Source organism: Capricornis sumatraensis, chromosome X, assembly GCF_032405125.1.
Source record: "Capricornis sumatraensis isolate serow.1 chromosome X, serow.2, whole genome shotgun sequence".
Classification (NCBI taxonomy): Eukaryota; Metazoa; Chordata; class Mammalia; order Artiodactyla; family Bovidae; genus Capricornis; species Capricornis sumatraensis.
In genome coordinates, this window is record NC_091092.1 from 77,143,021 (window position 1) to 77,156,643 (window position 13,623).

Below are 13,623 nucleotides of genomic sequence, written 5' to 3' on the forward strand. Positions count from 1 at the left end.
CAATAGAAATAAGTGAAAGTAAAAGTCGTGTCCGACTCTTTGCAACCCCATGGACTATATAGTCAATGGTATTCTCCAGGACAAAATACTAGAGTGGGTAGCCTTTCCCTTCTCCAGGGGAATCTTCCCAACCCAGGGATCAAACCGAGGTTTCCCACATTGCAGGCAGATTCTTAACAAGCTGAGCCACAAGGGAAGCCCCAATAAATGTAATGCATTTGAGTCATCCTAAAACCATGCCCCTCACCCTAGTCTGTAGAAAAACTGTCTTCCATGAAACCAGTCCCTGGTACCAAAAAGGTTGGGGACCACTCTCCTAGAGGATCTAGGGTGGGACTTAGCTTTCCTTTCTGAGCCAGACTCTTTGACTTATTTATAAGTAACTTGTGTATTTTCTACAGCTGTTTTTGTTTTGTTTGTCCCAGGTTTGAGGTATAATTGACATAGATCACTATGAGTTTCAGGTGTACAGCATAAAGGTTTATCTTTGGTTGACATTATTATAAATGTAGCAATAATGGGCAGAATGATTTGTTTAAAATCTTTACTTGGTGACTTTCTCATTCAATTAGAATAAATTAAATGCTATTAAAAATGAGGAGATAAATGATATTCTTAAGGGCTAAGTGGATGAGTTCATCCTATTTCATCAAAGACAGAGACTCAGGTCAAGTCAAAAGATATCTGCTGAAAAGAAAGCATAGAGTGCATATGAGTAAATGTGAAAGCAACAGGACTGATGACTTAAATTATTGATTATAAGCATTGTGGTCTGATTGTATAATCATGTGCATGCAGAGAAAATGAAGTTATAACTAGAAAACTTTCTGTTTATCTTTTATACCCCATCTATTTCCAAAAAAGAATTTGTGGCAGCCACTAGAAATTAACTCCAGACAAAATTTAATTTGGATGTGAATTCAGGAGTTTAAACACTTTCATACAGTAAAGGTATTTGCTTTCTTTCCATACTTTCCTCTCACATGTTATGGTACGCATTTCTGGCACTGGTATGTTATTTCTCCTCCAATATTAGCTTTCTTTGGAGATATAATAATCTGTCTTTTTTATGGATTTTCTTTAGGGATTTTTAGCTCCTGGAGAAATTGATCCCCTAAATCGTAGGTTTTCTACTGTACCAAAGCCAGATGTTGTGGTTCAAGGTATGTATTCTTATTCCCAACATCTAAAAACTTTATATTAAAAGGTCTGATTTGGGCCAGTAAATGATGACTTTATTCTTTATGAAGTATTTTGTTAGGCTTAAAAATGTATGTTATAAACTTGGTTCTGCTATTAATCTTACTTATGAGCAAATGTTTAACCACTCTTAACCACTTCTTATTTCTGGAAACTCATTTCTTTTCACCATGATATATTATAGCCTCCTGATTATCTCTGTTTTTGTTCTGAGTATTCCTTCTATGCTTTTTCTGCTAATATTTCTTTCTTCTCATATCCTCCTAATGGTTGTATACTTAGTCTTGTACACTTGTTATTTCTGTATTTACACCCTGCATGTGTTCACTAGGGCTGCCTTCTTCATAATAAATTTCTTTCATGGCTCCAACTATTACTTCTTTAGAGAATGTTCAAAACCTTTTTTTTTTTTTTTTTGCTCCTAGAAATTAACTTAAATTTTGAGGTTATCTGCTTTATGCAAAACACTGGGCTAAGTTCTATAAACATGTTAAGAATTCTAGCCATAATATATATAAAGGATCTTTGTAGCTTATGCTTTAAATGCAAAACTGACCTTTTTTGTCTCCTTTCCACCCTTTTATCTCTCCCAACTCTCTCAATGATATCACTATTATACTAGTCTCCTAGAGTAGAAAACTCCAGGTGACTTTTGACTCCCCCAAAACGCTATCCAATATGATACTAGTTCTTCCTGTGAAGGGTTTCCCAGGTGGCTCTGTGGTAAAGAATCCGCCAGCTAATGTAGGAGACACGGGTTTGATCCCTGGGTCGGGAAGATCGCCTGGAGGAGGAAATGGCAACCCACCCCAGTATTCTTGCCTGGGAAATCCCATGGATAGAGGAGCCTTGCGGACTACAGGCCATGCGGTCGCAAAGAGTCAGACACGACTGAAGTCATTTAGCACAGCACAGCAGCACAGCCTCATGTGAAGCTCCTCCAATATGTCTCCATTTCAATCCCAACCTCCATTGGAATTGATTCTATATAGAAAAATAATCCTTTGTATTTTCGAAACCTTCTTATACTTGGCATCCTATGTGGTCATAAAGATAGTCTTTTTTATCAACATATATGCATACTTCATTTTATTGTGCTTCACTTTATTGTTCTTTGCAGATTCTGTGTGTGGTGTTTTTGTTTTTTTTTTTTACAAATTGAAGGTCTATGGCAACCTTGTGTCAAGCAAGTCTATTGGTAGCATTTTTCCAAGAGCCTTTGCTCTCTTCATGTGTCTGTCACATTTTATAATTCTAGCAAAACTTCAAGCTTTTCATTATTACTGTATTTGTTATAGCAATCTGGGATCAGTGATCTTTGATGTTACTACTATGACTTGTTGAAGGCTCAGATGATGGTTAGCATTTTTAATAATAATAAAGTATTTTTAACTGAGGCATTCACATTGTATTTTTAGATACAATACTGTTGCACACAATAAATTAAAGCATAGTGTAAACATAACTCTTTTTTAATTTTATTTATTTTTTAATTGAGGTATAGTTAATTTGCAATGTTATGTTAGTTTCAAATGTACACCAAAGTGATTCAGTCGTATATATGTGTGTGTGTATATATATATATATACACACACACACATACAGATATATTCTTTTTCAGATTCTTTTCCATTATAGGTTGCTATAAGATATTGAGTGTAGTTCCCTTGTTTACCTATTTCATATATAGTAAGGTGTATATATTGATCTCATACTCCTAATAGTTTATCCCCTCCTCTACCCTTTTGGTCATCCCTTTTGGTAACCATAAGTTTGTTTTGTATAAGCATAACTTTTACATATAGACTGGGAAGCTAAAAATTTGTGTGACTTTCTTTATCATGATATTCACTTTATTTCAGTGGTCTGGAACCAAACCTGCGATATCTCTGAGGTATTTAGTACATAACGAACATTATATAAAAGACCATTACTCTCCTTCCATGAGAAAGCTTGCTCCCCTTTGAAGCTTGTGCCATCTGGCTATATTAGTCTCCTGGTTACTCTTGTTCATTCATTCGAGACTTTGAGACTTGGCTTAAAGCCTCCTCTTCTTCCTCAGTTCCTGCCATAGTGATAGATTTCAACATCAGAGTAAGTGCCATCTAATATTTTAGCCTCAGAATTCTTGGATATCCATAACCCTAGTGACCTTTCCTTCTACCACTACTCTACTCACTTTGAGGACCAAACATTAGAATTATTTTACCTCAGATATTCCAATGCCAAAAGTCCCAATCTCCAGTCATAATTACATACTGTTTCAGTTTTCTCTCCCCGCCCCATCCCCCAGTTACACTTTTGTCTATTTTCTCCTAGTCTGTCCTTCCCTGGCTTCCCTGTTGGCTCAGTGGTAAAGAATCCGCCTGCCAATGCAGAAGGCACAGGTTCAATCCCTGGGTCACGAAGATTCCTTGGAGAAGGAAATGGCAACTGACTCCAGTATTCTTGCCTGGGAAATACTATGGACAGTGGAGCGTGATGGGCTACAGTCCATGGGTTGCAAAAGAGTTGGACACAACTTAGCAACTGAGCAATGACGATATCCTTCCTTACCTTTCAGTTGGTCATCTAAATATCTTAATCACCAGTGCACCATACTTCTGCTACACCCACACAGGAAAATCATAACTCCAGATCACCTTTCTTATTTTCTGATCCTATACCTGCCTTGCTAAAATTTTCTAGGAAAAAAAAAAAAATCAAACAAGTGAGCATAGCAGTAGTGCTGTAAATCCACAGTTTCCAACTCAACTAGGCCCACAGTGCTTTTTCTCAACAACCCTACTGCTTATTTTCAGCCTCATTTTTGGCCTGCTGTTTCATGCTGGATAATCTTAATGTTCTGATCTTTGTCAATTTCCCAAACCCCAACTACAATTTTATTTATATCTTCAACCCATTCTTACCTCTTTTTCTTTAGTCTCAGAGCAGTTGCTTTTTCTCCTCTTCAGCACCAGCTCCCCCTTCTGATGGTTGATCCTATCCTTTTCCCCACCCTTCCTAGAAACCTGCTCTTTCCTGTCATCTTCAAACTCTTCTCTGTTGGTTCTGATTTTTAGTAAATTGACATCTTCATCATCCTCTAGTTATCCTACTCTTCCTTTCTTATCCAAACTTCCACTTATTTATATTCCATTCATTGTGATGTCCTTTACAACTAGCTTATTATTCCTTTGAAAGTGCTTTTGCTTAAGTTATTGCCAAACTCAGTAAATATTTTTCAATCCACTTCTTAGTGGGTCTTTCTGTTTTACTTATTGTTTGTTTCTGAGACTCTTAACTCCTGTGTCTTCTGTGAGACAATACATTTTTAGATCTCCTTCAACCTAAATTTTATTATTTCTCTTTCTGGGCTTTCTCTTCTGCTTGCCTCTTAACTGTTGGTGTTCCTGGGAGTTTTGTCCATAGGCCACTGCTCTTCTTACTCAGAATATTTGTTACTATATCTCAGCCTCCTCTCATTGCTAACCTTTTCCCTTTTCCTGCCTCCTCACTTCTCCCCTCTCAGTAGATGACCTCACCTCCTATACCATAGAGAAAATATAAGCTATAAGACAAGAACCCCTTACTCCCACCCCCAGGTTTTTCTTCACCTGCCCATTTCTTATATGTTGAAATTTCTGAAGGTTATATTCTAGGTCCTTTTTTCTGCTTTTCTATACATTCTCCTTGACCCATCTCATCTCTTTCTATGCTAATGACTTCTGCACTTTAAATTCAGAATGTCTAAAAGTAATCAGTTGTACCCTCCTAGTTCTACATCACTCATGCCTGCTTTTCTCCCTATTTGCCTATGTCAGTAAATGGTACACTTTTCTCACAGTTACGCAAATAACATTCTCAATATCTCCCCCTCTCTCATCTCCTACATTCAGTCAGTTAACAAGTTCTGATTTCTTTACCTTCTAAATAATTCAGAAATCCATCAAGTTTATCTAGTACCAATGTCATGATCCTAATCTAAGTAATCAGCATCTCTTTCTTGCGTTACTTTTTAAGTGCTCTCCTCATCTTCAGTGTAGGTCGACTATAGTATATCGGTTTATTCTTTCAGCAACTCAAATATGTTCTTTTTAAGATAAAGATATGGATGTATTATTCCCCTGATTACAACTCTGCAAGGGCTTCCCATTACCAACTTTCTTAACAAGACTTACAAGGCTCTTTATGATCTGGTCCCTGACCTTGTCTTCAGTGTCATTTCTCATCATTGTCCTTTTATACCCCATGCTCCTGCTATAAAGGACTTTTTTATTATTCCTAGATCTACCTGGTTTTCTGTTGCCCATGAGTCTTTGTCTATGCTATTTTTTGTTTGGAACAACTTCTTCCTTACCTTTACCTTCAGCTTGCCAGAGTAACTCCTATTCAGCCTTCTAGCAAGACTCAATGTCAAATGTCATTTTCTCCAAGGATCGTATCTATCTTTGTATCTCTAGCATATGGTAGTATCTAGCACATAAGTGGTACCAAGTAAGCATTTTCTAAATATTTGATAAAACATAAAATGCTGAGTTGTTGGGTTGAAAGTATTCCTGGGGCCCCAGAATGTGGTTCACTTACCTTTCCTTTAGTCCCCTCTACTCCTGCTTCCAACTGCATTGCTCTCTGCAGAACCCTAGGACTTAGGAGAATGCAATTTGGAAATCAGTACTCAAGGATAAAATGCAAAATCCTTAAAGTGACACACATGCTCTCCATAATGATCTAACCACTATTTGCCTTTCCAGATTCATTTTGTTGCTGGTGGGGGGTTGTTTATTTTTATTTTTGCCACTGTTCAAATATTTCATGCTACAGCAGTATTGAAATATATGTTGTCCCCACACCACTGCTCTCTCTCTCACATACACACATACATACTCTTTTCTGTTTTCATGTTTTATGATCATTCTTGATCTTCAACCTAAAATTAATTTCCTCATTCCTATTCCCTTCTTTCTCCTGGCTAACTTATTCATTCTTTCAAATTCAGCTTAGACATCAACTCCTTCAGGAAGTCTTTTCTGAAACTTCCCTCTACCAACTTCAGACTAGATAGGTGTCACTCTTGGGGGCTCTCATAATGTTCATATATATAGATAGATAGATAGATAGATAGATATACACACATATATGTATATATACTTTGCAATTTGTTTTATAATCAGTTTATGTATGTGACAATTTTATTACACAGTGAGCTCCTTGAAGGAGACACTAACTTATTCATCTCTAAATCCCTAGTTTTTAGCACAATGCCTTATCCATTAAAGTGCTTAGTAAATGTTTATTAGTGAATGAAAGGATAACCACATGTGTTTCCCTGGATTTTGTCATCCCACCATTATTCTACCTTTGTATATTTTCCCTGGAGAATCTTTGTCATTTTTCAGTTAGAAGTAATCAAGGTGGTGTTATATCCAGAGGACCCTGTAATCACAATACCCTGCATATCCTGCCCCAGATCACAGCAACACAACACCATGAGCTCCCCAAGACAGAAAAATACACAAAAGATAATGGAAAAGGAATGCAGAGTAGCACTTTGTTAACTAGGCTTTTGCCCCCCAAACTCAACATAGATAATACTAGTAAGCTGGCGTGAACCAAATGGCACCTTAATTTTCTCATAAACCCAATTCAACACACCTTGTGGCACTAGCTAGAGAAGGGGATGGAAACACACTCCAGTGTTCTTGCCTTGAGAATTCCATGGACAGAAGAGCCTGGTGGGGTCCATGGGGTCATAAAGAGTCAGACATGACTGAGCAACTAACACAACACAGTGGCACTAGAGAAGCAGGAGTAGGGCTCATGTTTGCCCCTGTTGCTTAGCATTAAGCCAGTTGAGGTCCCGTTCAGATTATTGGCCCCCAGACAGGTATCAGTCCCATAAAGGGAAAATAAATGGAAGAGTCAGTGAGCTGGCCTGGACTTCTTCTCCCTTGTGAGTATGACGAGCACTTCTGAGATGTGAGTGTAAGAGGATGAAAAGGGAGCTGCCAGGCTTGGTAGGCTCTGAGTCTAGAAAAGTGTTATCCCCATCCCCCAGAACAACCACACACAATTTCAAATAGGGCACCTCAATTCTTTATCCTGAATTTACCTTGCCTTCTATCATCCTCTAGCTATGAGTGATTTGTATCATTAGGTTATTCTTTATTATCTTCATAATGCTGTCCCTGGCCTCTTTTTTTCTATTTAAACATAGAAACCCAGATACAAAGCAAGCGTGGTTTTCTCTAGAAGCACATAGGTATATAGACAAAAAACAGAATTGAATATTCTAGTCACAAGGTCTTAGTTCCTTTTCCATTTAGATATCGTTATGTACCTAGCATGATGCTTGTTTCCTAAGTTTGTAATAACTGTTAATTTCCTTCTCTTCTTTTTATTTTCCCTTCAAAAAATATTGTGTAGCTTGAGATAGATCTTTTGGACTTCCTGGGTTCAATCCCTGAGTTGGGAAGATCTCCTGGAGAAGGAGATGGCAACCCACTCCAGTACTCTTGCCTGGAAAATCCCATGGTCAGAGGAGCCTGATACGCTACAGTCCATGGGGTCACAAAGTCAGACACAACTGAGCTACTTCACTTTCTTTCTTGAGAGATCTTTAGGTTCCTGTTGAAATAAAATTTTCTGTTAACCTCATCTTTTTTTTCTTTCCTACAGTTTCCATTCTAGCTGAAACAGAAGAAATCAAATCCATTTTGAAGAACAAGGGAATTGACGTGGAGACCATTGCTGAGGTATACCCCATCAGAGTACAACCAGCTCGTATTCTCAGCCACATTTATTCCAGCCTAGGTAAGGAGATTGGCTAACCTGCTAGAATCAAAGCATTATTCAATACAGGCTTGTTTCCTTCCGTTTTATATTTTCTTGATGTTTTATTTTTATTGCTTTATTAAACTAGATCTGAAATGGAATTTAGAGTCTCTGGAATGAAAGTTTCTAACCCTGTATACCCTGAACAGGGTCGATAATTTTCAGTGTGTTTTATGAACTCTTTGGTACAAAGGACATGATTGTTACCAGGCAATGTTGTATCTTCGTTCCGAGTGTGTGCTTAACCAATATGTTCTTCTTCTCTTTCTTGGGACCTATATTTCTGTTTTGAAAAATAGGAATTCTATGTAGATTAATAGCCAAGGAGCTTGTGTCTAGGTCATTTATACTTTGTCATGTAATGAATTAGTTGATAATATTTTAAAATTCCAATTCTTGATCTAATACTTATTTTTAATTAGTACTTATTTTTTATTCAATGTATATATTAAATTTGGTGATAAACACATTAAACAAATTACTACAAATTAAAAATTTATGCAAGTTATTACAAATTTCACATTAAACAAATTACTATGATGTTAACTTTAAAAAAAAAAAAAAGATGTGCAAAATTTCTAAACTATCTTTGTGGAAAGCTCAGTAGTGGCCCTGAAAGATATTCAGACCCTAATCCCTGGAACCTGTGAACATTACCTTATATGGCAAAAACGATTTTTGTGGGTGTTATTAGGTAAAGGAAACTGAGATTGGTGGAGGGGATTATTCTGGGTTATACAGGTGGACACTAAATATAGTCATAAGTCTTCTTATAAGAGGTACCCAGAGGGAGATCAGACTATAGAAGTAGGACATGTGATGACAGAAGCAAGAGATTAGAGTGATAAGGCTATTGGCCTTATCCTCTAAGAAGCTGGAAGAGTCAAAGATCAGATTCTCCCCCTGGAGTCTCCAGAAGGAACCAGTTATGCTTGACACCTTGATTTTTATTTTACCCCATAATACCCATAATGCTCATTTTGGACTTCTGACCTCTAGAACTATAAGAGTATACTTTTATGTTGTTTTAAGCTACTAAGTTTATGTTAATTTGTTATAGCACCAAATGGAAATTAATGCAATCTTAAATCAAGCCACAAATGAGTAAATATATAAATAAAGAATAGAGCCTAGATAGTAGATTCCCACTTACAAACCCAAAGCCTATAGTGTGTGTGTGTGTGTGTGTGTGTGTGTCTGTGTGTGTACTTTTTTCCTTCACCAAGAGTGGTCTTTTAATAATGAAAGCTGAAGATGGCAGAGAAATAGGTCAGGGAGACCACAATCTCCCCCACAAACTCATCAAAAGAACATTTGAACGCTGAATAAATTCCACAAAACAACTTCTGAATGCCGGCAGAGGACATCAGGCACCCAGAAAAGCAGCCCATTGTCTTCAAAAGGAGATGTTTTATCAACGGTACTGTATAGATGGAGAAGGCTTGAGGCTACTGTAAAAATAAGACTGAAAACCAGAAGCAGGAGGCTTAAGTCCAAATCCTGAGAACACCAGAGAACTCCTGACTCCAGGGAACATTAATCAACAGGAGCTCATCAAATGTCTCCATACCTACACTGAAACCAAGCACCACCCAAGGGCCAACAAGTTCCAGAGCAAGACATACCAGGCAAATTCTCCAGCAACACAGGAACACAGCCCTGAGCTTCAATATACAGGCTGCCCAAAGTCACTCCAAACCTATTGACATCTCATAACTCATTACTGGACACTTCATTGCACTCCAGAGAGAATAAATCCAGCTCCACCCACCAGAACACCAACACAAGCTTCCCTAACCAGGAAACCTTGACAAGCCACCCGTACAACCCCACCAACAGCAAGGAAGCTCCACAATAAAGAGAACTTCACAAACTGCCAGAATATAGAAAGGCCATCCCAAACACAGCAATATAAACAAGATGAAGAGACAGAGGAATACCCAAAAGGTAAAGGAACAGGATAAATGCCCACCAAACCAAACCAAAGAGGAAGAGAGAGGGAATCTACCTGATAAAGAATTCCAAATAATGATAGTGAAAATGATCCAAAATCTTGAAAACAAAATGGAATCACAGATAAATAGCCTGGAGACAAGGATTGAGAAGATGCAAGAAAGGTTTAACAAGGACCTAGAAGAAATAAAAAAGAGTCAATCAATAATGAATAATGCAATAAATGAGATAAAACACTCTGGAGGGAACCAACAGTAGAATAACAGAGGCAGAAGATAGGATAAGTGAGATAGAAGATAGAATGGTAGAAATAAATGAATCAGAGAGAAAAAAAGAAAAATGAATTAAAAGAAATGAGGACAATCTCAGAGACCTCTGGGACAATGTTAAACGCCCCAACATTCGAATCATAGGAGTCCCAGAAGACGAAGACAAAAAGAAAGACCATGAGAAAATACTTGAGAAGATAATAGTTGAAAACTTCCCTAAAATGGGGAAGGAAATAATCACCCAAGTCCAAGAAATCCAGAGAGTCCCAAACAGGATAAACCCAAGGCAAAACACCCACAGACACATATTAATCAAATTAACAAAGATCAAACACAAAGAACAGATATTAAAAGCAGCAAGGGAAAAACAACAAATAACACACAAGAGGATTCACATAAGGATAACAGCTGATCTTTCAATAGAAACTCTTCAAGCCAGGAGGGAATGGCAGGACATACTTAAAGTGATGAAAGAAAATAACCTACAGCCCAGATTAATTACTCTACCCAGCAAGGATCTCATTCAAATATGAAGGAGAAATCAAAAGCTTTACAGATAAGCTAAAGCTGAGAGAATTCAGCACCACCAAACCAGCTCTCCAACAATCACTAAAGGATCTTCTCTAGACAGGAAGCACAGAAAGGGTGTATAAACTCAAACCCAAAACAAAAAAGTAAATGACAACAGGATCATACTTATCAATAATTACATTAAACGTAAATGGGTTGAATGCCCCAACCAAAAGACAAAGACTGGCTGAATGGATACAAAAACAAGACCCCGATATATGTTGTCTACAAGAGACCCACCTGAAAACAAGGGACACATACAGACTGAAAGTGAAGGGCTGGAAAAAGATATTCCATGCAAATAGAGACCAAAAGAAAGCAGGAGTAGCAGTACTCATATTAGACAAAATAGACTTTAAAACAAAGGCTGTGAAAAGAGACAAAGGACACTACATAATGATCAAAGGATCAATCCAAGAAGAAGATATAACTATTATCAATATATATGCACCCACCATAGGAGCACCACAATATGTAAGACAAATGCTAACAAGTATGAAAGGGGAAATTAACAATAATTCAATAATAGTGGGAGACTTAATACCCCACTCTCACCTATGGATAGATCAACTAAACAGGAAAATTAGCAAGGAAACACAACCTTTAAATGATACAATAGACTGGTTAGACCTAATTGATATCTATAGGACATTTCACCCCAAAACAATGAATTTCACCTTTTTCTCAAGCACACACAGAACCTTCTCCAGGATTGATCACATCCTGGGCCATAAATCTAGCCTTGGTAAATTCAAAAAAATTGAAATCATTCCAAGCATCTTTTCTGGCCATAATGCAGTAAGATTAGATCTCAATTACAGGAGAAAAACTATTAAAACTTCCAACATATAGAGGCTGAACAACACGCTGCTGAATAACCAACAAATCACAGAAGAAATCAAAATATGCATAGAAATGAATGAAAATGAAAACACAACAACCCCAAACCTGTGGGACACTATAAAAGCAGGGGAAGGTTCATAGCAATACCGGCATACCTCAAGAAACAAGAAAAAAAGTCAAATAACCTAACTCTACACCTAAAGCAACTAGAAAAGGAAGAAATGGAGAACCCCAGGGTTAGTAGAAGGAAAGAAATCTTAAAAATTAGGGCAGAAATAAATGCAAAAGAAACAAAAGAGACCATAGCAAAAATCAACAAAGCCAAAAGCTGGTTCTTTGAAAGGATAAATAAAATTGACAAACCATTAGCCAGACTCATCAAGATACAAAGGGAGAAAAATCAATAAAATTAGAAATGAAAATGGAGAGATCACAAAAGACAACACAGAAATACAAAGGATCATAAAAGACTACCATCAGTAATTATATGCCAATAAAATGGACAACTTGGAAGAAATGGACAAATTCTTAGAAAAATACAACTTTCCAAAACTGAACCAGGAAGAAATAGAAAATCTTAACAGACCCATCACAAGCATGGAAATTGACTGTAATCAGAAATCTTCCAAGAAACAAAAGCCCAGGTCCAGACAGCTTCACGGCTGAATTCTACCAAAAATTTAGAGAAGAGCTAACACCTATCCTACTCAAACTCTTCCAGAAAATTGCAGAGGAAGGTAAACTTCCAAACTCATTCTATGAGGCCGCCATCACCCTAATACCAAAACCTGACAAAGATGCCACAAAAAAAGAAAACTACAGGCCAATATCACTGATGAACAGAGATGCAAAAATCCTTCACAAAATTCTAGCAATCAGAATCCAACAACACATTAAAAAGATCATACACCATGACCAAGTGGGCTTTATCCCAGGGATGCAAGGATTCTTCAATATCCGCAGATTAATCAATGTAACTCACCACAGTAACAAATTGAAAAATAAAAGCCATATGATTATCTCAATAGATGCAGAGAGAGCCTTTGACAAAATTCAACATCCGTTTATAAAAAAAAAAAAAAAAAAACTCTCCAGAAAGCAGGAATAGAAAGAACATACCTCAACATAATAAAAGCTATATATGACAAACCCACAGCACACATTATCCTCAATGGTGAAAAATTGAAAGCATTTCCCCTAAAGTCAGGAACAAGACAAGGGTGCCCACTTTCACCACTACTATTCAACATAGTTTTGGAAGTTTTGGCCACAGCAAGCAGAGCAGAAAAAGAAATAAAAGGAATCCAAATTGGAAAAAAAGAAGTAAAACTCTCACTGTTTGCAGATGACATGATCCTCTACATAGGAAACCCTAAAGACTCCACCAGAAAATTACTAGAGCTAATCAATGAACATAGTAATGTTGCAGGATATAAAGTCAACACACAGAAATCCCTTGCATTCCTATACACTAATAATGAGAAAATAGAGAAATTAAGGAAACAATTCATTCACCATTGCAATGAAAAGAATAAAATACTTAGGAATATATCTACCTAAAGAAACTAAAGACCTATATATAGAAAACTATAAAACGCTGGTGAAAGAAATCAAAGAGGATACTGATAGATGGAGAAATATGCTGTGTTCCTGGATTGAAAGAATCAATATATTGAAAATGAGTATACTACCCAAAGCAATCTACAGATTCAATGCAATCCCTAGCAAGCTACCAATGGTATTTTTCACAGAGCTAGAACAAATAATTTCAAAATTTGTATGGAAATATAAAAAACCTCGAATAGCCAAAGCAATCTTGAGAAAGAAGAATGGAGCTGGAGGAATCAACCTGCCTGACTTCAGGCTCTACTACAAAGCCACAGTCATCAAGACAGTAAGGTACTGGCACAAAGACAGAAATATAGATCAATGGAACAAAACAGAAAGCCCAGAGATAAACCCACGCACCTATGGA

The 13,623-nt window shown here is 37.1% G+C and overlaps 1 protein-coding gene across 5 annotated transcripts in view; it reads left to right on the forward strand.

Annotated features, from left to right (window-relative positions):
* PHKA1 (phosphorylase kinase regulatory subunit alpha 1) overlaps positions 1 to 13,623 on the forward strand; it is a 179,137-nt gene that overhangs the window by 48,449 nt on the left and 117,065 nt on the right. For all 5 annotated transcript variants that reach the window (XM_068963076.1, XM_068963079.1, XM_068963078.1 and 2 more), the window contains exons 13-14: positions 1,085 to 1,163; positions 7,858 to 7,992. In XM_068963076.1, the coding sequence (XP_068819177.1) occupies positions 1,085 to 1,163; positions 7,858 to 7,992 (214 nt within the window). The remainder of the gene's footprint in view (positions 1 to 1,084; positions 1,164 to 7,857; positions 7,993 to 13,623) is intronic.